The 21,779-nt window shown below is 35.9% G+C and overlaps 1 protein-coding gene and 1 long non-coding RNA gene across 2 annotated transcripts in view; both read right to left on the reverse strand.

Moving 5' to 3' along the window:
• Nucleotides 1–21,779, reverse strand: part of LOC125960514 (uncharacterized) — a 234,738-nt gene that overhangs the window by 159,314 nt on the left and 53,645 nt on the right. The window lies entirely within an intron of this gene.
• The window catches only part of NUP37 (nucleoporin 37), a 41,228-nt gene that overhangs the window by 2,175 nt on the left and 17,274 nt on the right, over nucleotides 1–21,779 (reverse strand). Inside the window, exons 6-8 of the mRNA XM_004269459.3 lie at nucleotides 7,991–8,081; nucleotides 1,436–1,617; nucleotides 905–955 (exon numbers count right to left, since the gene is read on the reverse strand). Coding sequence (XP_004269507.1) covers nucleotides 905–955; nucleotides 1,436–1,617; nucleotides 7,991–8,081 — 324 coding nt within the window. The remainder of the gene's footprint in view (nucleotides 1–904; nucleotides 956–1,435; nucleotides 1,618–7,990; nucleotides 8,082–21,779) is intronic.

Below are 21,779 nucleotides of genomic sequence, written 5' to 3' on the forward strand. Positions count from 1 at the left end.
TTCTTTCCCTTATAAGTTATTCCAAAATATTCAGTATAGTTCTCTATGCTATATAGTAGGTCCTTGTTGGTTATCTATTTTATATATAGTACTGTGTATGTGTTAATCCCAAACTCCTAATTTATCCCTCCCCCACCCCCCTTTCCCCTTTGGTAACCACAAGTTTGTTGTCTATGTCTGTGAGTCTACAGTTTGTTGATTTTAAAATGTGTATTTGCTCACATCTCTGAAATCAGGATGCATCTTATAATCTATGGCATTCTTACATTTAGTTGAATATATTTTTTCTTAGGAATACATAAAATAATAGTGTTTTATTGGGGGTATTTTAGATTTGATGAAATACAGTATATAATAAATGTTCTACTGACTTTAGTCTCTGTTAGTAAATTTTCCTGAGGCCGAAAGCACCCTAATAACTATACTATACAATGCAGTATTACATAAAAATGAATGAAAAAGAACAAGTACCTTAATTTACATGGAAAAAAGGTCACAGATATATAATATCCAGTGTGTTCTCATTTAAAGAACAACAATGTAGTTCATATGCATAAATGTGGGTCCACCTACATTTTACGTCTTTATCAGTACAAAAAGTAAGAAAGCATATGCTCCAAACTGTTGAGGTGGCATTGGTGAGGTGGCATTGGTGGGGTGGCAACATTTTGTATTTTATAAAAATTTTCAAAGAATATATTGGAAAACAATCTTTCACCCAGACCAAAAGACAAAAGCAAAGACTTAGTAAAGTAAAACATCCATTTATAAAAGAATCAGAGAAAAAGAAAAAAATCAGTGTAAAGGAGAGGACTGGGAAAGTATTCCAGGAGTTGGTGCAGCATGAGCAAAGTAGCCAAATTCAGAAAATGAAATTATAACCCCAACAAAAATGGTACATTACCTGAATAAGCAGGCTCGATCCATGTGGACAGGTCTCTTATCTTGAGGGTAACTAAAAGATAATATTTTATGTTTTATGAATTATGTGTTGGTCTTAAGTAGAGGGACTTAAGGTTTAAAAAGTATTTTCTCTTTAAGGAACACAATGCCCAAGATATGTAAACTGTGGCAAAATTCCAAATAAGCACTGAATTAAAATAGCTGAAATATGATAAAGACATAAACATGATTTAGAACCATTGCAGAACACCATCATTCAACATGGTCAGTGTTTTTTCTTCTTTTTTTTAACATAAGTAAACACTGCTCAGATCAAAGATCTCCTCCTCTGCCATTTTTCTTTGTTATTCTCAAAGTAAATCTGTAAAAGCCATCTCTGTTACATAAAAGCCCATAGCTCTGGCCCTTCTACAGGAAAGACTTGTTTTTGCTCTATAGTGTGGCCCAGGTATACAAGAATGGGTCAATGGATCATATAGCAATAGTGACTGATTTTTTTGGTAAGCAATAGATAAATATACTAAGGAAGTACCTGGACCGAGTAATATCCCAAATTAACCAATCATTCCCTGCAACAGCTCCAACTTTGAAGGTGTTTTTTAAGCACCAGTGTGCTGACATTAATGGCATCTGTTCTGATTCAAGAGATAAAATAGCCTGTTGAGCCAAAAGATCATAAAACCGAATTGTTCCATTCTTCTCTGCAACCATCAACTGTAAGACAGAAAAATAAAGAAAATCCAACCACCTAATGTACTAAATCTGAGAAGGAGGCAGAGATTCAATGTCATACATATAGTAAAATGTAAACATTTGCATATATTACAAATCGGAGATCAAATGCAAAGGAAATAAGACAAGCCTAGGTAAAAATCTCTATCAAATATTAAAAAATCTCATAGAAAATGGGCAAAAGACAGACATAAGAAAATTGGATACAATTTAAAATGATTATGTATGGTCACCAGGAAGAAGATATCAGCCTAAAGATTCATTCTGGGTAAATTATACATACATACACATACACACACACACACACACACACACACACACACACAAACACGAGTTATTCACAGTAGGTAAGGTTCTATAAAGTTGCTGCAAACACTGAATTAGTGGGTATCAAACCACTGATCCTAAAGGAAATTAAAGGGTTCAGTTCTATGAGTCTCTGATCACATTTTTGTCAACAGATCAATACATAATCTTGTGTGTTTCTGTTTAAAGACGTCTTATTTGGGCTTCCCTGGTGGCGCAGTGGTTGACAATCTGCCTGCCGATGCAGTGGATACGGGTTCGTGCCCCGGTCCGGGAAGATCCCACATGCCACGGAGCGGCTGGGCCCGAGAGCCATGGCTGCTGAGCCTGCACGTCTGGAGCCTGTGCTCCACAACGGGAGAGGCCGCAACAGTGAGAGGCCCGCGTACCGCAAAAAAAAAAAAAAAGAAAAAAAAAATAAAGATGTCTTATTTAATACATGTTGATTCATTAACCCAGAACTCACAGAGAGCAGCACTGTAACTCATGCCTGAACAAAGCTTACCTAACACGTATTTTCTCCATAAGGCATATCAGAGCCTTCCTGCACTTAGAAACACTAGGTAGCTCTTTAGCAGTGTGCTTGGGGGCCATTTTACACAGTGAAAGAAACTGTCAACAAAAAGCATAAAAATGTGGCACTAAATAGACTATGAATAGGATACTTGTTTACAGTATGAGAGCTAAAACAAGAAGGCAGAGTACTGCCTTATTCAGCCTTAGCTGGGAATGTGCACATTAGCCAACTCAAATTTTTTGTTGCTCTGTGCATGTCTGTGACTGTCAAAGTCTGATGGTATTGATTTTGGGGTTACAAATAAATTTTAGTGAGTAGGCAAATTTGCAAGTGTGGAATCTGTGGATAATGAAGATCTACTGTATACACACATGTATATGTAAAACACTATGTTATGTTCAATAGAAGTCCATGGTAAAAAACATGATCCTGGATCTCAAGAAACTTTCCATCTAGAGAAGAGGTGAAAAAAAACTGATCATAATTTTAGGCGAAATATAGTGGGATGCAAAAGAAGTAGTGATTATTTAGAACATGGGTAGTCTTTAAAATTAGGGGATTCTTAAGAGAAAAGGTGGAATTTAAAACTATCCTCGGAGGGCTTCCCTGGTGGCGCAGTGGTTGAGGGGCCCATGAGCCATGGCAGCTGAGCCTCTGCGTCCGGAGCCTGTGCTCCGCAACGGGAGAGGCCACAACAGTGAGAGGCCTGCGTACTGCAAAACCAAAAAAAAACCAACAAAAAAACCCCAAACTATTCTCGAGACTTCCCTGGTGGTCCAGTGGTTAGGACTTCGTCTTGCAATGCAGGGAGTGCAGGTTAGATCCGGGTTGAGGAGCTAAGATCCCACATGCCTTGGGGCCAAAGAACCAACAGAAGAAACAGAAGCAATATTGTAACAAGATCAATAAAGACTTAAAAAAAATTGGTCCAATTCAAAAAATCTTTTAAAAAATAAATAAAACTATTCTCAATAACAGGAAGTCGATGACAAATATACAACAAAAACAAGTGCAACATTAAGCTTTACATGCCCTGCCTTATTTAATCCTTGTAACCACTATCTGAGGAAATTGCTATCATTAATCCCATTTTTCAGAAAGGAGACTAAGGTGCAGAGTGATTAACTAACTTGAAGATCTCACCACTAGCCTGTGGCAGGGGCTGGATTTGAACTCAGGTCTGAACCCAGGTCTAATTACAGTGCACATGTTCCTTACTACAAGCCTAGATTATCAAGATTGGTAAGTGGTCTGGTGTGCTATGTATAGTCAAGGGTGGGGAAGGACGGGAAATGGGAGAACAAGGAAGACTTACTTGGACGTAGTAAAAATACTTGAGACTTTGAGCCTGTCTATAAAAATCTTGAGAATTTCAGGTATAACTTATGAACAATGGAAGGGCCAAGTCTATCTGGCCCAGGACCTAAGCTAGGAGAGCCAATAAAGCATGGCAGGTTACGAGTGCAGCTTCATCAGTCAGGCTACCTGGTTCCGCTCTCAGGAGCTATAAGATCTTGAGCACACAGGGCTAATACAGTATCTGCTTCACAGGGCTGTTGGGGAGGATGGTACCAGTTAATACAGTTGACCCTTGAATAAGATGGGGAGAGCCTTAGGGCAACTGACCCTTTGCGCTGTTGAAAATCTGTATATAACTTATAGTTGGCCCTCTGTATCTGCGGTTCCTCCCTATTCACGGTTCCTGCATCTGCAGTTTCAACCAACCAAAGATCATTTAGTATTGTAGTATTTACTACTGAAAAAAAAGTCTGTGTATAAGTGGATCTGTGTAGTTCAAATCCATGTTGTTCAAGGGTCAACTGTACATGTTAAAGTGCTTAGAACTGCTTTAGCACAGAGTAGGCACTCAGAAAACATTAGCTATTATAGTTTGAAGTCAGACTGAAAACTACTTTCTAGCAAAAAAAATTTATTTTGGTTATTTACTGTTTCTAAAACTGTGCTCAATGGTGACTTTTTTTTTGTTGTTGTTGAAAGAGCAGATAGAGTAAAAAAGTTAATTTTTTAAGTTTCAGAATTGCTGGATCTAAAAACATTACAGGGGAATTCTTCTTGTAGGACTTTTCAGAACCATAAACAATAATTTGTACTGACTTTTCACAGGGGAAATATCTCAAATGGCAAGGAACACTGTAGTACTTGAATCAGACTGAGGTCAAATCTGTGACTGTGTGATCTAGGGCAAATTAATCTTTTGGTGCTTCAGTTTTCTTACCTACAAAATAGACAGAATAATGCTACCTACCTGAGAGTATTTGTGAGATTACATGAGAGAACTTACATGAAGTACTCAGCACAGCTCCTGGCAGCACTGAGAAAGCATTCAACAAATGTTGATTGTTACACCTCATTTCATTTAGTGGCTCTAACCTCTTTTCTCTTAGAGTCAGAGAAAAGGATGTCCTCAGTCCCAACTCTCTGATCCCACGCCATCCTAAATGCTTGCTTCTGTTATTACCTGCTGAAATCCTAGCTCCAACTGTGGTTTATTGGATTTAAGAGCTTCGCTTCTAGAGATCTTCTGACTTTTGTAACTTGATGATGATGATGATGTATCACCATGCGCCTTGTGGGATCCCCGACCAGGGATCAAACCCAGGCCCCGGCAGTGAAAGTGCTGAGTCCTAACCACTGGACTGCCAGGGTATTCCCTATAACTTTATTATTAAATGCTAGTGTTTGCTTTGTGCTTTCCACATTACATGGCTCTTTTCTGTACTTTATATCTTACAGATTTTCATAAGAATTTTATGATATGGGTGATCATGAACCCATCTCTCTTTCTTCTCTGGCTCCCTCATTTTCATCAAGACCAAGGATAACAAAACAAAATTCTGGGCTTCATCTGATATGGCAGACCAATGAGAACCACTAGATTGTTTCAGTAGTAATAATAGTGTCAACAATGACAAGCAGCTGAAATTGACTGAGTGCTTATTATGTATCAGGTTTTCTTTTAAGGACTTTATAAGTGTTCACTCATTTAATCTTCATGAGCTTCCGTTTTACAAGATGAGGAATTGAAGGTAGTGATTGAGAGAAGTTTTGTAACTTGCCAGAGATCATACAGCTAGTAACTGGTAAAACTGGGATTTGACTCCGGGTAGTTAACTCAAGAGTCCATACCTTTAACTGCTACTCTGTGTTGCCTTTCTGTAATTTTAGGTTTTTGAGTTTAGTAGTAACACGATGAAACTGATATTTAAATATTAGTCTAACTAAAGTACGCAAGAAGAATCAGATTGAAGAGCCAAAGATTTTAGAAACAAGGATTGGCAAGGATGACTTGTGAGAATAGAAAGGTGAGGAATACACATTAATGACCAAGAGGAATGTATTGTAGTGACAGTGAAGAAAAACTTAAAAGACCTGGAAACATTTGCATATAGGAAAGGAAGATACCAAAGATGATTTCAGGATATTGAGTTGATGTGATTTAGAGCAGGGACTTCCCAACATTCTGAAGTCATGGAAACAAGAAAAAAAAAGGAGATGGGGTGGGGCGAAATTTCAGTGTTATATAGAAGAATAATAGAAATTAACTTAAAGCATACGGAAGAAAGGGATCTCAAATAACCATAAATTAAGATATAAGTTTTGGGATATGGGTTATAATAAACATCTAGGTCACAGTTTTTGGGTTTTTTTTAGGTCACAGTTTTAAAAAGTAGCCTATGATATTTATACATGGTAATATTAACATTTTGGTAGATTCCTTGATAATGCTTCAAGTAGACTGACTCACTGCTACAGGGGAGAAATCTAGACATAAAATTTAGGACCTGGATTCAGAAATAACATTTACTTACACATGGAAATAATCCCTATATATGTAATATGAATAAATTAGAAAACTGCACTCATGTACACATACAGAATATAATTCTACTGATAAAATATCCAACAGGCCTGAAACAAGTTTTCATGGAATCCCAGAGAACACACTTATGTAGTCTGGGGCATCTTGGCTCAGGATTATCTTGAAGGCTGTGAGCAGATGGGATTAAAACTTATGTCATCATTCTACTTAACAAGATTTTGATTCCAACACTTAAAATCTGTGTAACTGTATATACATGTTTTTCTTACTTATAAGTCAGTGTGTAACTCAATGACAAGGACTTTATTCATTCCTTTATCCTCTATTATAATAAAGGGTATAGTGTGGGTGAGAACTACCCCTTACAACAATTTACAAATACATGGTTAAAGAAGAATTAGCAGTGGAGGAAGAAAAAGGGAATATACATGCATAGATGCTTAAGGGGACTAGAATAATGCAGCTTTAAAGACCAAGTGAGCGGGGTTTCAAGGCAGAAGTGATCAATAGTATAAAAAGCTGCCTTGAGACTAAGAATGGAAGAAAAGCCCATTGGATTTGTTAAAAATATCACTGATGACTTCTGAGAGAATAGAGGAGACTGAATAAGATTAAAGAGTTAGATCAAGGGATAGGGAAAGAGGAACTGAAGTTAAGAGGTGTAAGTGATGGGTTCAAATATTCAGAAATAAAAGGTGTGAAGAAGATAGACTAAAAAGGGGAAACAGAAGAACGTAATGGTTAAGAGCAAGACATATGGAGGAGGTTGCTTGGGTACACATGCCAATTTTTCCAGTTAGTAGCTGTGTGAACTTGGGTAAGTTACTTAACTTCTCTGAGCTTTGTTTTCCTTATCTGTGAAATGAGATCATCACAGTACCCATCTCATAAGGTTGCCATGTGGGTTAAATGACCTAACTTAATATGAAATGCTGACAATGAGCCAAGCACATATAGGTACTATGTAAGTTTCTGCCATGATTAATCAAGGTTACCTTTTTGTGCAAGTGTGAGGACAGAAAAGAGTCACGGAGAAGTATGAAGACATTAGAGGGCTATGAAAAGCAGGATGCCTAAGAACTAACATGAACTCTAGACAGTGGAAGGACTAACTTTAAGAAGATGAACGTGGCAACTTCTTAGATCCTAGGGAAGGATAAAATAGAGCAATGCCCAAGAGAAGATACTGGCAAATGAGAGAACTCTTGGTGAATGGCTCCTATCTTCTCCATGAAATTGAGTTAAGGTCAATTGATAATAACTCACAGTATATTTTTGAATTTTAGAAAGCTTTACTATGAATAGGAATTGAACACCACTGCAGCTAGGTCAAATTTGCCTTATGCCACTGATGCTTTCTGTTTACACACTATGGCTCACAAGCATGGATTTAACTTTTTTTAAACAAATACTGCTTACTAGTTAGTCTAGGCATTAGTTTTTAGATCATAACCTATCAGAGGGCATGAAAAGTGTACTCTGAATAAATGCCATTTATAGATGATGGTTGTCAAATAAGAACTTAACTGCAGAGAACTTTTAAGGTTCTAGATTAATCCAAATGCATTTGTGCCAATTAAGAGTCTCCGAGGTGGAAAAAGTCATTGATTTTTCTCCTCTATGTGTGCAAGTATTATACATGTATATGTCTTTTCAGCTTGACAGAAGAAAGCTAAGTTATAAATAATAACCTTAAAACTTTCCTCAGGATGCCAGCACACACTCATTCCAGGGGAATGAAGAAGAAAATGAGCTGTCTGTATTCCTTCCAAGTTCCAAATCCTAATAAAAGAATAGGAGTATAATGTTAAAGTTTTGATAATTACTAAAAAAATGAAATTTCTATAAATTTATTCAAAGCTATCAACTAGAGATTATAGGGTAGACATCTGTATTTAAAGCATATCCTTTAAAGAAAATTATAACAAAATTATAATTATTTTAGAAAATGTAAAAGTAGTATGAAGAATTTAAGTTTTATCATACTCAATAATGGAAAAACAGTTACATACATTTTCTCTCTAATTAATCTAGTATAGCAACACTGTAACACAGTAACCAAATTAAATTATTCATGAACTCTTATTTTGTGGACAGGATCTTGAAGTTTCTAGGTCACTAATCACGTTGCATTCCAACTTCAGTAGTCACTTCGATTAACAATAATTTCTACCAGGGGTGCTTAAAACATATACCTGTAGCCCCCTCCCCTACCCCAGTGCTCCCATTTAAAAATAGCATATAAAGAAGCTAGTATGAAGTGATGTGAATTTAGGGAGATAGTAATTTCCCAGTTGCTTATTCCTTCTGCCTTTGAGTTCCCATGCCAGGGGCTACTTCTTATCTTTTACCTTTTCTGATCTGGCTCACTTCCCCAGTTCTTCTCAAATGGGGCCTTGACTGCTAGCTACCAGATTAAAGGATAGAAGGGCTGAAGGAACAAGCACCTGGCTCCTCCTACTCTCCCTCTCCTCAATACTTACAAATCCATAGTAACAACAACCAACCTACTCAAGTTCCATCTCAATTTTTTTCCCATACCCAGAGTGGAGATCAACATTCAGAAGTCTCAGTAATGGCTCTGTTGTGAGGAGTCCTATTCCCCAACCAGACTGCTCATTTCTAGCTCATTCTTCACACTCAGCTATTGTTATATCTCACTGGTACAGAGTGTGGCAGAGTTAGCATGGCAGGAGACAGAAGGTGATGGGTGGCTGGCAAAGTACCCAAACAGTCTGGTCCTTAAGAACCGAATGCATTCATTAGAATGCCCTGGACTTTTTCTTCTAGGTTTTATAGTTCATATCTCATTAGGGACCATAAAACAATTTCAAGAAACTTAGAGAATGTGTTTTTAAAGTTGAGGCAAACTTTTATTTCAAAGAAAGAAGACATATTTATTGGACAATGCCACTACTATTCTGTGCCAAACCACATCATTTAAAATTTTTTTTCCTTTTTATAGAAATTACAGGATCTCCAATCTTGAAATATCCTAGTTACATGTAAACTAACAAAGATGTTTTTAAAAATGATTATCTACTTGATTAAATAATTTAGCAGCATACACTTTTCTCTTGCCAAATCAACACTTTTATCTGTATTTACTATACAGGGAGACAATTGCAATTTAATTGAAGAGGGGAATCACATTTACCACGGGTTTATTCAATTGTGTTTCACTTCCCACAATAAATAAGATTATTAGTTATGGCAACTGAATATTTCTTTCTTCTCTATTGCCTTTTACATAATAAAGTGCTGGGCTAGCATATATTTTACCCCTTTTGAAACAGCAAAAAATTGTCTTGCATATTCAGTGAATCCATGAGAGAATGGTTTAAAGGCTCCATTCTTTTGATCTTATTCTAACATGTATTTGATTTTTGTTTGCTATTATAGTGAATAAATACATACAGAATATTTTCATGATTTTTTCCTTTTCAAATGAAGGAAACCAAACATTTAAAAAAACACGGATAAAGATATTCTATAAAACAGGTCAATTAATAAAGTATATTCCTGTCCAATGAACCACATTTTAGTCTAATTTTTAAACAGTACTTAACCTGAACAGAACCTGACATATTTTTTTGGGGGAAAAAAACCCAAACACAAACCACCAACAAAAACTGATTTAAAAATGAGGAGGGTAATCCAAATTACTTTCCAGGACTAGGATAAAATGATCTACAGCTTATAATTATATGCTTATTATATAATTTTCAGCAGTTGCATGATCCAAGTACTAAATACGCAAAATACAACAAATTGGGCTGAAATGAGTTATCATAACTAAATTAGCTACAGATGGTACACTTTAAGTTGTTAAGTCTTATTTCCCTTTTTGATAGATTCCATAATTAAGCTCTTCTTAAATCCTTTTGTGGAGCTCAACTTATTTTCCTGTGTCTTTACTGCATGTCTCATCTAGTTAATATTAGTTCCATCAGATGAAGTCACATTCCTCTTTTTTTGATACATTTTTTGCAGTATACCATATATAATAAAAATACACAAATCTGAAGCATACAGCTCAAATAGAACACACCTGAAGAAAGCACCCACATTAAGATAGTATTTCCAGAACTCCAGAAGTCATCTGTGCTTCCTTCCAGTCCTATTTCCTTGCCTTCTCACAAAAAGTACCCACCATCCTGACTTCTAACACCATAGCTTACATCTGCTGGTTTGGAACATCATAAAGATGGAATCCTATGGAAAATACTATGGAATGTATTTTCTTGGTCTGGCATCTTTCTTTTTTAATATATTAAAAAAATTTTTTTAAATTTATTTTTGGCTTCATTGGGTCTTCGTTGCTGCACGCGGGCTTTCTCTAGTTGTGGCGAGCGGGGGCTACTCTTTGTTGTGGTATGCGGGCTTCTCATCGCGGTGGCTTCTCTTTGTTGCAGAGCACGGGCTCTAGGTGCATGGGCTTCACTAGTTGTGGTACGTGGGCTCAGCAGTTGTGGCGCATGGGCTTAGCTGCTCCACGGCACGTGGGATCTTCCCAGACCAGGGATTGAACCCATGTCCCTTGCATTGGCAGGTGGATTCTTAACCACTGCGCCACCAGGGAAGTCCCAGCATCTTTCACTCATCGTTAAATCTTGTGAGATTTACCAACACTGCTGCATGTTGTATTTTGTTCATTCTCATTGCTGTACATAGTAGTCCATTAATTAAGTACATTGCCATGTATTTACCCATTCTACTGTTGACAGACATTTAGGTTGTTTCTAATTTATGGTCATTACCAATAATCCTGCTATAAACCTTCCTGTACATGTCTTTTAGTGAATATAGACACCCACACACCATTCCCCCCCCCCCTTACACAGACACACGCCCACATCTCCCCACCCTCTACCTCCACCTGCTGGGTAACTGCTAGGCATGAAATTGCTGGATCATAGCTTACAGACATGTTCAACATTAGCAGGTATTGTGAAATAGGTTTCCAGACTGGCTGTACCTCATTGATCTTTTTTTTTTTTTCATATTTCTTTTTCATCACCAACTGAAAAAGTCTAAACTTTCTTTGACAAATTTTCTGACAAAACAATCTTAAAAGCATCATTTGTCTTAATGGCAAAAGGCACAACTTTTCAGTTGGGCTTATTTGTAAGGCTGATTTCTCAAATCATCCCCCTTTTCTTGCATTTTAGTTATTTTCATGTATCTGTGTATGAAAAAATTTCCATCAGTTTTAAAATGTAGTGAACACAATGTATAGTAAAGACTCTCTTAATTGACCTCCTTCTGACAGACTCCTTTTTCTCTCTGCAGAACTGACAAGAACAAGGTTACTTTCTAATAGCTCACGTGTGCATTTGTTGTAGGCTTACCTCGAAGGAATATGGGTTTTTTGCTTAGTGAACTGCTGTTTGTAAGTGATGTAAACCCATGCTCATTAGTGTAATTACATAATTAATATTATATAAGCTGACGATATGAATGTGAAAGAGCTGTTTCAATGGAACTAAGTTGATGGCAACCAAATAAAGGTAAGTTTCTAAATGAAAAAAAAGCTCTTAAATTAGGTATGCATGAGAATTACAAAAACAAGTAAAATAAAAATCTAGATATATTTGAATTACGACTGCTTAGCACATGTTTTCATTGTAGACACTAGGTGTGGTTCAGGCAAAAAAGAGGTCTAATGCAAATCAATGGACTCATAACTTAAGAAAAACAACAAGCCTAGGTCTAACATCAAAAGACTGGCAAATTGGCAAATTTTCATAGACACATTATATATTAAAATAAGGTAGGTAGACATTCCTTTAAAATGAGTTCCTGAGTTTGCTGACTTTTTCATTAATCTAAGGAACTACTGGTTTGGACCATGTCAGATAAGAGAGTTTCTACTGTAATAGGAAAAAAAATCATAAATTCACATTTTCATATTTCCAAATTTATTGCTAGTATATTTGTTTATAATAAATAAAATTACCTAAAAGTTAATTATAGCCACAGAAGCATACTTTTCAGGAAAATGGTATATCACAGAAAGATAAGCTGTAAGGGTTTACAACCTTCTTAACACACATAATCAAACACATGGAAACATAACAGACCCTTTATAAAACATATAAAAATATAACATCAAATTAAACTACTTTGACCAAAACTCAGGAGCTATATAAAACATATATGTATACCTATTCAAATGTTTGCAAGGGAAATTTCAAAACTAAAGCTTTTAAGGTAAAGTTAATCTGCTGACATAAATGAGTTTTGATACAATTTGAATCCAAGTGAAACAGACACCTCCACCCCTCCCAACTCTGTGGTCTTAAGTAGAACTCTCAGATTTAGTTGTAAAATGCAGGGGTGAAGAGATATCCACATCTAAGATTATGAATTACATTTACCTTACTTTTGGTAGTTTATTGTTAAAATTATTGCCTTATTTCAGGCTGAGTGCTTTTCAGCAGAACATTAAGTATTCTTAACCACATGGTATTTAAATGTAATTGTCCCATTTAATTAATGAAAAGGTCTCATAAATTGGGTGTTGGCATATATGGGATATCCTACATATTCTCAAAGGTCTTTTGCATTCACAATTAGTAGAGGGAGATGTTCCCTCTGAAAATTCAAAAGGAAATTTCCTCGGTAATACTAGTTCATTTGTTTGTTCTTCATTTTTAATTGGCAGCTCATTGTCTGTTAAGGAGTTCATTGTAGAAGGAAATTTCTGCTACCAAATGTTTATGACAACACAGACAAAAGAAGGGATGGATGACATTAAATGACACATCTGTATCCATTTGGCCCTCTTTAACTGGTAAAGCAAAAAATACAAACCACAATCTTTCTAAAAGATAGGACTGGATCACATGAATCACTGTATTGATTAATTAAATATGAAAGCAAGAACAAAAGTAATACCTAGATGCAGTTATAAAGATGAGAAGGCATTTTACAACGTTACTGGGTGTAGGAAAGGGACCTCCAACATTCTTAGACAAGAAACAGGTTTTTCACTGAGTTTGTGAGAGCAAAATGAAGATTCCCCCCGCCCCCCATTTCCTAGTAGTTGATCACTAAGTAACTCATCATGCTATGGATAATTCAAAAGAGGAGAAAACGTGGTATATTTCCTAAGTAAGTGAACACACAAATAGGAAGAAAGATGAAACAAATTACAAAATTATTTAGTGCTAAAATATTTAGTTTTAAGTGCAAAAGGAGTTCAGAGGTAGGGAACCATATGATTGAATGCACAATTGAGGGATTAGGTAGACAAATCTTGATAGGAATATGGTAGGTTACAGTGGTAAATAAACTGTCAGCTTGTGGCTTAGACTACAGAAAACTTTGATAGCTAGGCAAAAGTTTTAACAGTGGAGGTGACAAAATGGCATGACAGCATAAAATAAGAATTTTGCAAAGGGTACTTTCAGTATATGTATTTCAAATATATTCAGAAATAAGATTAGACTAATTCTGCTTTTTAAAAAAATACTTCATACTACTAAGTATGTAGTATTAATAATAAATGAAGTGGATTATTAGAAATTTTACTGATGAGAGTAAGAAAAATTATAAGGATGAAAATGAAAGACAATTGCTTATGCTTACTATTTTATCCTTCAATAATTAAAAATTATGAGTCAAAAATAAGAGTCAATAATCAAAGACTGTGTGTGTTTTGAAGGGGACAGGAAGTGGCCTGTTTCAAATATAACACTAATAAACCAACTATACCATTCAAAAAAACAATCTACTATTGTACATCTTCATGAAGGCTTGGAGGGGTTAAAAAAAAATCTTACAAGCTTACATGTTGTTCCTTCATTTTTTTCTTAAAACTATAAACAAATGCAGCAGAAACTACCAATTTACCATCACAGAGGTGAGACACTACTTGAGGCCACCCCAGAGGAGAACTGACATCTCATTCAACTTACGTAGACAAACAGATTTTTGAAGGATAGGAATTGTGAGATAATTTGTCATATTTAAAAATAAACCTCAAACATGGGAGGGAGAAGGCTAAGGTGGCACAAAGTGAGAGAGTGGCATGGACATATATACACTACCAAATATAAAATAGACAGCTAGTGGGAAGCAGCCACATAGCACTGGGAGATCAGTTCAGTGCTTTGTGTCCACGTAGAGGGGTGGGATAGGGAGGGTGGGAGGGAGATGCAAGAGGGAGGAGATATGGGGATATATGTTTATGTATAGCTGATTCACTTTGTTATACAGCAGAAACTAACACACCATTGTAAAGCAATTATACTCCAATAAAGATTAAAAAAAAACTTCAAAATTAAACTCTCAACTGCAAAGAAATACCATATGGTAGTTTTCAAAACAGATCGTATTTAGTTATTTCATCTTCAAGGAATTCAGAATAAAAGGACTTTTCCTTTAACTAGCATAAACCTTAACACAAACACCAGTCATACTACCCAGGAAATATTAGCCTTTCATTATTTCCAAGAAAAATTTTGATATACTTGGCAACTGAAATTTGACTATATGCTATAGGAGGGAAGGTACTCTTTAACAGTTACATAAATGGACTTTCAAAATAAACCTGAAAAATGTTCATGGATATGATTCTCATTTATACAATTCACTTATTACAACCACACAATGGCTACATAAAGCAAGCTTAAGTTACTGCGATCACTGATACGGTAATACATTTTGAAGTACTGGTTTTATATTTCATCTACGAGAGCACATGAGAGAACAGAGAGTTAAATACTAGAGAGTGGTATTACCAGTTCACGATCATATAAAATTTCAGAAAATTCTTTCATCATTTTATAACTTTTACTCTATTATAATCTTTCATTAACACACTATCTCATTGCCTTGAATTAAAGATCTGCAAATGTGATCAAAAGGTTTTACTAGAATTTCTGGATGCTTCCTATAAAGACATTGAATCCTTATGTTTCATTCACTAGAGGTAAACTCAACACAAATTGTCTCTTTTATTTCACTCTTAAAGCTCTTATTAGAACTATGCAATGATTGATCTTGATTCAAAATGCTATAAAAAACTTGAGGGCATTTTAGAAGACAAGCAGAAAACTTTATTTCTGGAACTATTTAACCATAACATTGTAATGAATAATACACATTCTGATTTCACTTTGTACCTGTAATTATTCAGGCATAGTTTAACTGCTCCTAAATGGAGATTGATCTCCCAAGGAATGCTTCATTGGCTTACCTTCAGAAGGCTCTCAGTCTCTTTCTTTCTGTTTCCCACACAAGGACTATTTTTATTTATTAAAAAAAAGTTTTTTTTAATTTATTTTTTGGCTGCATTGGGTCTTCGCTGCGGTGCGCGGGCTTCTCATTGCAGTGGTTTCTCTTGTTGCGGAGCACGGGCTCTAGGCACGTGGGTTCAGTAGTTGTGGCACACGGGCTTAGTTAATCCGCAGCATGTGGGATCTTCCTGGACCAGGGATTGAACCTGTGTCTCCCGCATTGGCAGGTGGATTCTTAACCACTGTGCCACCAGGGACTATTTTTGAAAAGATCACTTACTTTGTGATCTCACCTGGGGTGGGATTGGGGGAGAACAGTCTGCCTTAACTATGGATCTTGAAGATTCAAATATACATGAGCAGAAGTGATATGGAAACAATTCAGCTACCATGGGATATATATAAGATATTTGATAAGCATTCTTTTTCTCTTGTAATAATTTTCAAAAAATGACACTACTGACAGTGAATATCATATGTAGTTTAGTATTCCCTTATCCAGTAATTTGGTTATATTTCTAAAAAAAAAGATTATTTATTTCCCACCCTTTCTCCCATTCTTGTTCAAAATGATGGCAGCTAGAACATGGCAACTACTAATATCCCAAGTTTCACAGACAAATTGAATGGCACATTACATGCCTCTATTATTTTAGTCTTAAACTAAGAATTCCTTGGTTTCTCAAAGCCAATTTTCCTTCACCATAAATTTTATCTAATATTTTAAAAGATTATTGGGGAGGAGGAGGAGGACATGGATTTAGTTCTGACATCCTTTGCAGTTACAGTGAGTACTGGGTCTTCTATTTCTTCTGTATCCCCCAAAGTACTAAATGTTGGCTATGCTAAACGTGTTTAATAAATACTTGTTGGTCTGACTTGTTCTTACAGAACGGTACTGTTTTTAATATACAAGAACATCTGTTATTTGGCACTGACAGGGAATGAGATGTTCTGTATTAGTGAGTTTTTAAAATAATAAGCTTAACCCATTAAATACTTAAACACCATTTTTACCTTCTTTTGGAAGAAGGGGATAATAAATTTTTCTAAATATGCAATTATTTACCTCTCAAATATTGTAATAATTTTAACCTTCTTTGGATGATGCTGGGTCATAATTTGAAGTACTAGTATTTGTATTTTCCTGTGCATATATATGGGAATATATGGCATACCTGTATATGGTGGACTTGATGAGGGACCATAAAAGAAATGGTGTAGGGACTTCCCTGGTGGTGCAGTGGTTAAGAATCTGCCTGCCAATGCAGGGGACACGGGTTCAAATCCTGGGTGGGGAAGATCCCACATGCCGCAGAGCAACTAAGCCCGTGCGCCACAACTACTAAGCCTGTGTGCCACAACTACTGAGCCCGTGTGCCACAACTACTGAAGCTCACGCGCTTAGAGCCCATGCTGTGTAGTAAGAGAAGCCACCGCAATGAGAAGCCCCTGCACCGCAACGAAGAGTAGCCTCCCCTCGCCGCAACTAGAGAAAGCCCATGCACAGCAACAAAGACCCAACACAGCCAAAAATAAATAAATAAATTAAAAAAAAAAAGAAGAAAGAAATGGTGTAGCACATGAGGCCGAATGCCTAGCAATCCTATGATTTACTTGGGGATTTCTTTGCTTAAACACATCTCCTGTCAGATGCTTTGGTAATGGCATCTTTTTAATAAAGATGTGGTGACAGATACAGAATTGTATTCATTCCTTCACCCACTTACTCACTGAATACCTAACACAAGGGCTCTCTTCTTGTGCTGAGATGACTCTAAGGTAGTAAAGCATGGCTGGCCTTGCAAAATACCTTATTAGTGAAAAGGCCAGAGCAGTCCACTCTAGGATAATTCTCCTCATCCTCTACAAAACTCCATTTCTCCTTACTCTTGCTCCTCATATGAAAACTGGGCTAATGACATATGAAGGAACATGACATCTTCATTTCAGGAACTGGTACTAGAATGTTTTAGCAAAGGTATCTTTCAAAAAATTATAAATTCTTCACAAACAGAAGATAATACATCTGTAGATATGACACTAAGTATAATTCTATCAATTTTATTAAACCCGACATAATGTTTGATTTTGATCAGAACATACAGGTAATAGGAACACCTGCTTTTTCAATAATATAAAAAGACTAAAACTTCTTGAATAAGAGAATCTACCAAATAAGGTTTTTGAGGATTAAATGAATTAATTCATATAAAACACTTAGAATAGGGCCTGGTCACTTATTATCTAAATCAACGATTCTCAACAGGGGGGATTCTAACACCTAGGGGACATTTTTGGTTGTCCTAATGATTGGGGTGCTACAAGCATTTAGTGAAAGGTAACCAGGGATGACAGACATTCTACATGACTTTTGAATATCACAGTAAAATTTAGAAATACCTCAAAAGGTGGGGCCATTTCAAGATAGGAGATATGTTTTTTGCAATTTTGTTAGTACTCCATTCCCTGACATAACAGTGAATTATTTTGATACTACCCATATAAAAACTGGCTGATTTGCAAGAATGTTATCCTTCTTTATTTTTTCAATGTGATATCCTATAATTTGTCTTGTCATGTTATTTCTGTTTTGATTAGCATTATTTCCATACTCTTTTACTTCCTATTGTAAAATTTTAAAAATTACTACTGACTTGAGTTTTTATTCTAATAACTAGTTTTGCCCAAGGCTATGACACTGCAAAACTCCAGATGGCACTATTTACATCGTACTCTGCAAGCCATATCCCTGGAACTGTGTAACTTGGCAGCTTTGCCTCTCTGCCTTATATTTTCCTGTTATCCTATTTTTCTGATATTCAAATTTATTCCTTGTAAAGAGTGACAAAGACTACACTTCACCATTTCTTCTTATGCAGTCGTATCTGAGCATATACACTGCGCTGTTATTCTATAACAATCTGTTTTTTATAGAAATGTGTAGTATAGTTAAAATACTATTTTATTTAAAATATTATTATTAGTATTTAACAGAAATGTAGTACAATTAAAATAAAATTTTTTACAATTATATATTTTGATAGGTTATATTTTCCATGAGTTTCATTTAAGATTATATAGTAGACATTAGAAAATGTTTGTTTAAAAAGGGGGTATTGGGACTGATAAAGAACCACTGAGTTAAATGAGAACTCAAATTTCTTATAAACTTGCAGGGATTATAGAATACTAAAACTAGATGGAATCTTAGATAAAAATGAAGTCATATTAGAGAATGCAGAGAAGTAATAAACATCTAAAATATTATTAAATACAAATACCACCTTCTCAGGGTGAATTTGAAAATTGCCGCTCAGGAGCTTCCCTGGTGGTGTAGTAGTTAAGAATCTGCCTGCCAATGCAGGGGACACGGGTTTGAGCGCTGATCCGGGAAGATCCCACATGCTGTGGAGCAACTAAGCCCGTGCGCCACAACTACTGAGCCTGCGCTCTAGGGCCCGTGAGCCACAACTACTGAGCCAGTGCTCTACAGCCCGCGAGCCACAACTACTGAGCCAGCGTGCTCTGCAACCACCAACCTGCGTGCCTAGAGCCTGGGTTCCACCACAAGAGAAGCCACTGCAATGAGAAGCCCATGCACTGCAACGAAGAGTAGACCCCGCTTGCTGCAACTAGAGAAAGCCCCTGCGCAGCAAGGAAGACAACACAGTCAAAAAAAAAACAAAAACAAAAAATTGCCACTCAGGCAGAAGGTGAGTGAATTAAGAGTGCAGGTACTAGAGCCACACTGCTTGATATTTGAGTTCCTCTCCTTAATAGCTATGTCCCTTTCCACAAATGATTAGCCTCTCTATGCCCTGCCTTCCCATCTTGTAAAATGAGGGTAAAAATTGTACCTATCTTGGAGTTGCTGTAAAAATTAAATAAATTTACATAGGTAAGGCACTTAGTGCTGGTTAGTATGCAGTAAAGCACTCCATAAAATATTCAGTAATATTTACTTATTAATACTGTAATTCATTTATAGAAAATAAAATACTTTTGTCAGTCTTAGAGAAGATTAAAATGGTTCTGAAATGATTATTCACAGGTTTAAAAATGTATCAGTGATTACCAAGTACCCAGCACAGTACCTGGCACACAGTAGACACTTGATATTTGCTGACTGAATGAACTAGTCTCTACATTAATTTATTCTCTATACATTCATTCTCTATATCAAGAGATAAACAAGTGATAACTTTTTAATGGACAGACTGACACACTAGTACAAGTGAGACTATCTTCATTCTGATTCAGAATTTGGAAAATTTCAACAAAATACATAAGCTTTATAAACCTGCTGAGGGGACAGATTGTTTTGAAACGGTGTCCCTAAAGCCACAAATCTCTTAGCTGATTATAATACTGTGTCTCCTTGAAAATGCCAGAGTCAAACATCAGAAAATATGCACAGATCAACAATGTATTTAAAATAATTTTTTTTGAGTTGGCAGAGTCAGAGAAACATTTCTTCAGCTCTTTATAGTTCAAAATGTTTAAGAATCCATATTGTAGCACTGCTCCATATTGTAGGATGACATAATAAAGTTTAGTATTTAAAAAATTTTATTCATTTATTTTATTCCCCATTTTAATCATTTTAAAGTGTAAAGGGACACTTGGCACATTCACAATGTTCTGCAACCACCACCACTATTTAGTTCTAGAACATTTTCATTATTCCAAAAGGAAACACTGTACCCATTAAGCAGTCACTCCTAAGTTCTTGTCCTCCAACTTCCTGGCAATTACCAATCTGTTTTGTTTCTATGGATTTGCTTCTTCTGGAGATTTTATATAATGGAATCACAGAATATCTTATGTCTGGCTTCTTTTACTTAGCATAGTGTTTTCAAGTTTCACCCATGGTGTAGCATGTATCTGTACTTCATTCTTTTTTATAGCTGAATACTATTTCAGTGTATGGATACACCACATTTTGTTTGTCCATTCATTTACTGATGGATATCTGGGTTGCTTCCACCTTTTGGCTACTGTAAACAGTGCTGCTAGGAACATTCCTTTACAAGTTTTTGTTTGAATGAACACCTGTTTTTATTCTTTTGGGTATATACCTAGGATTGGAAATGCTGGGTCACATGTTTAACTTTTTGAGGAACTGCCAAACTCTATTCCATGCCGGCTGCACCATTTTACATTCCTGCCAGAAAACAATGAGGGTTTCAGTTTCTTCACATTCTTCAACACTTGTTTTTTTCCTGACTTTTTGTTTATAGTTATTTTAGTGAGTGTTAGTGGTATTTCGTTTTGTTTTTGATTTGCATTTCCCTAATGACATTCAGCATCTTTTCATGTGCTTGTCGGCTACTTGTGTATCTTCTCTAGAGAATTGTCTACTCATGTCCTTTGCCCTTTTTTCATTGGGTTGTTTGTCTCTTTATTGTTGAATTATAAGAGTTCCTTATATATCTTGTATAAGACCCTTATCAGATATATAATTTGCAAGTATTTTCTCCCATTCAGTGGGATGTCTTTTCACTCTCTTGATAGGGTCCTCTGGTGTCCAAGAGTTTTAAATTTTGATGAAGTCCAATTTATGTATTTATTTTTAATAAATGTGTTTTTGGTGTCATATTTAGGAAACCATTGCCAGATCCAAGGTCATAAAGATTTGCTGGTTTCCTCCTCAGAGTTTTCTAGTTTTAGCTGGATGTTGTTGAGGATTCTGCATCTCTATTTATAAGGAATATTGGTGTGCAGTTTTCTTTTTTTGGGATGTCTTTGTCTGGTTTTGGTACCAGGATAATGCTGGCCTTACAGAATGAGTTAGAAAGTGTTTCTTCCTATTCTACTTTCTGGAAGCATTTGAGAGACTGGTGGTTAATTCTTCTTTAAATGTTTGGTAGAATTTACCAGTGAAGAATCCTGTCCTGGCCTTTCTTTGTTGGGAAATTTTTGATTACTGATTCAATTTCTTTATTTGTTATAAGTTTATTCAGGTTTTCTATTTTTTCCTTGAGTTCTGCAGTTTTGTGTTTCCAGGAATTTGTCCATGTCACCTAGGTTATTTAATTTGTTGGTGTATATAGTTGGTGTATTCATAGTATTCTCTTATAATCCTTTTCATTTCTGTAAGGTTGGTAGTAACGTCCCCACTTTTTCTGATTTTTACCATTTGTAGTGTTCTCTCTTCGTCTGTCTAGCTAATTAATTTTAGCTATAATATGTTTTAGCTATATATGTTAGTTTTGTTATATCTTTTCAAAGA

The sequence above is a fragment of the Orcinus orca genome, chromosome 11 (genome assembly GCF_937001465.1).
Source record: "Orcinus orca chromosome 11, mOrcOrc1.1, whole genome shotgun sequence".
Taxonomy (NCBI): Eukaryota; Metazoa; Chordata; class Mammalia; order Artiodactyla; family Delphinidae; genus Orcinus; species Orcinus orca.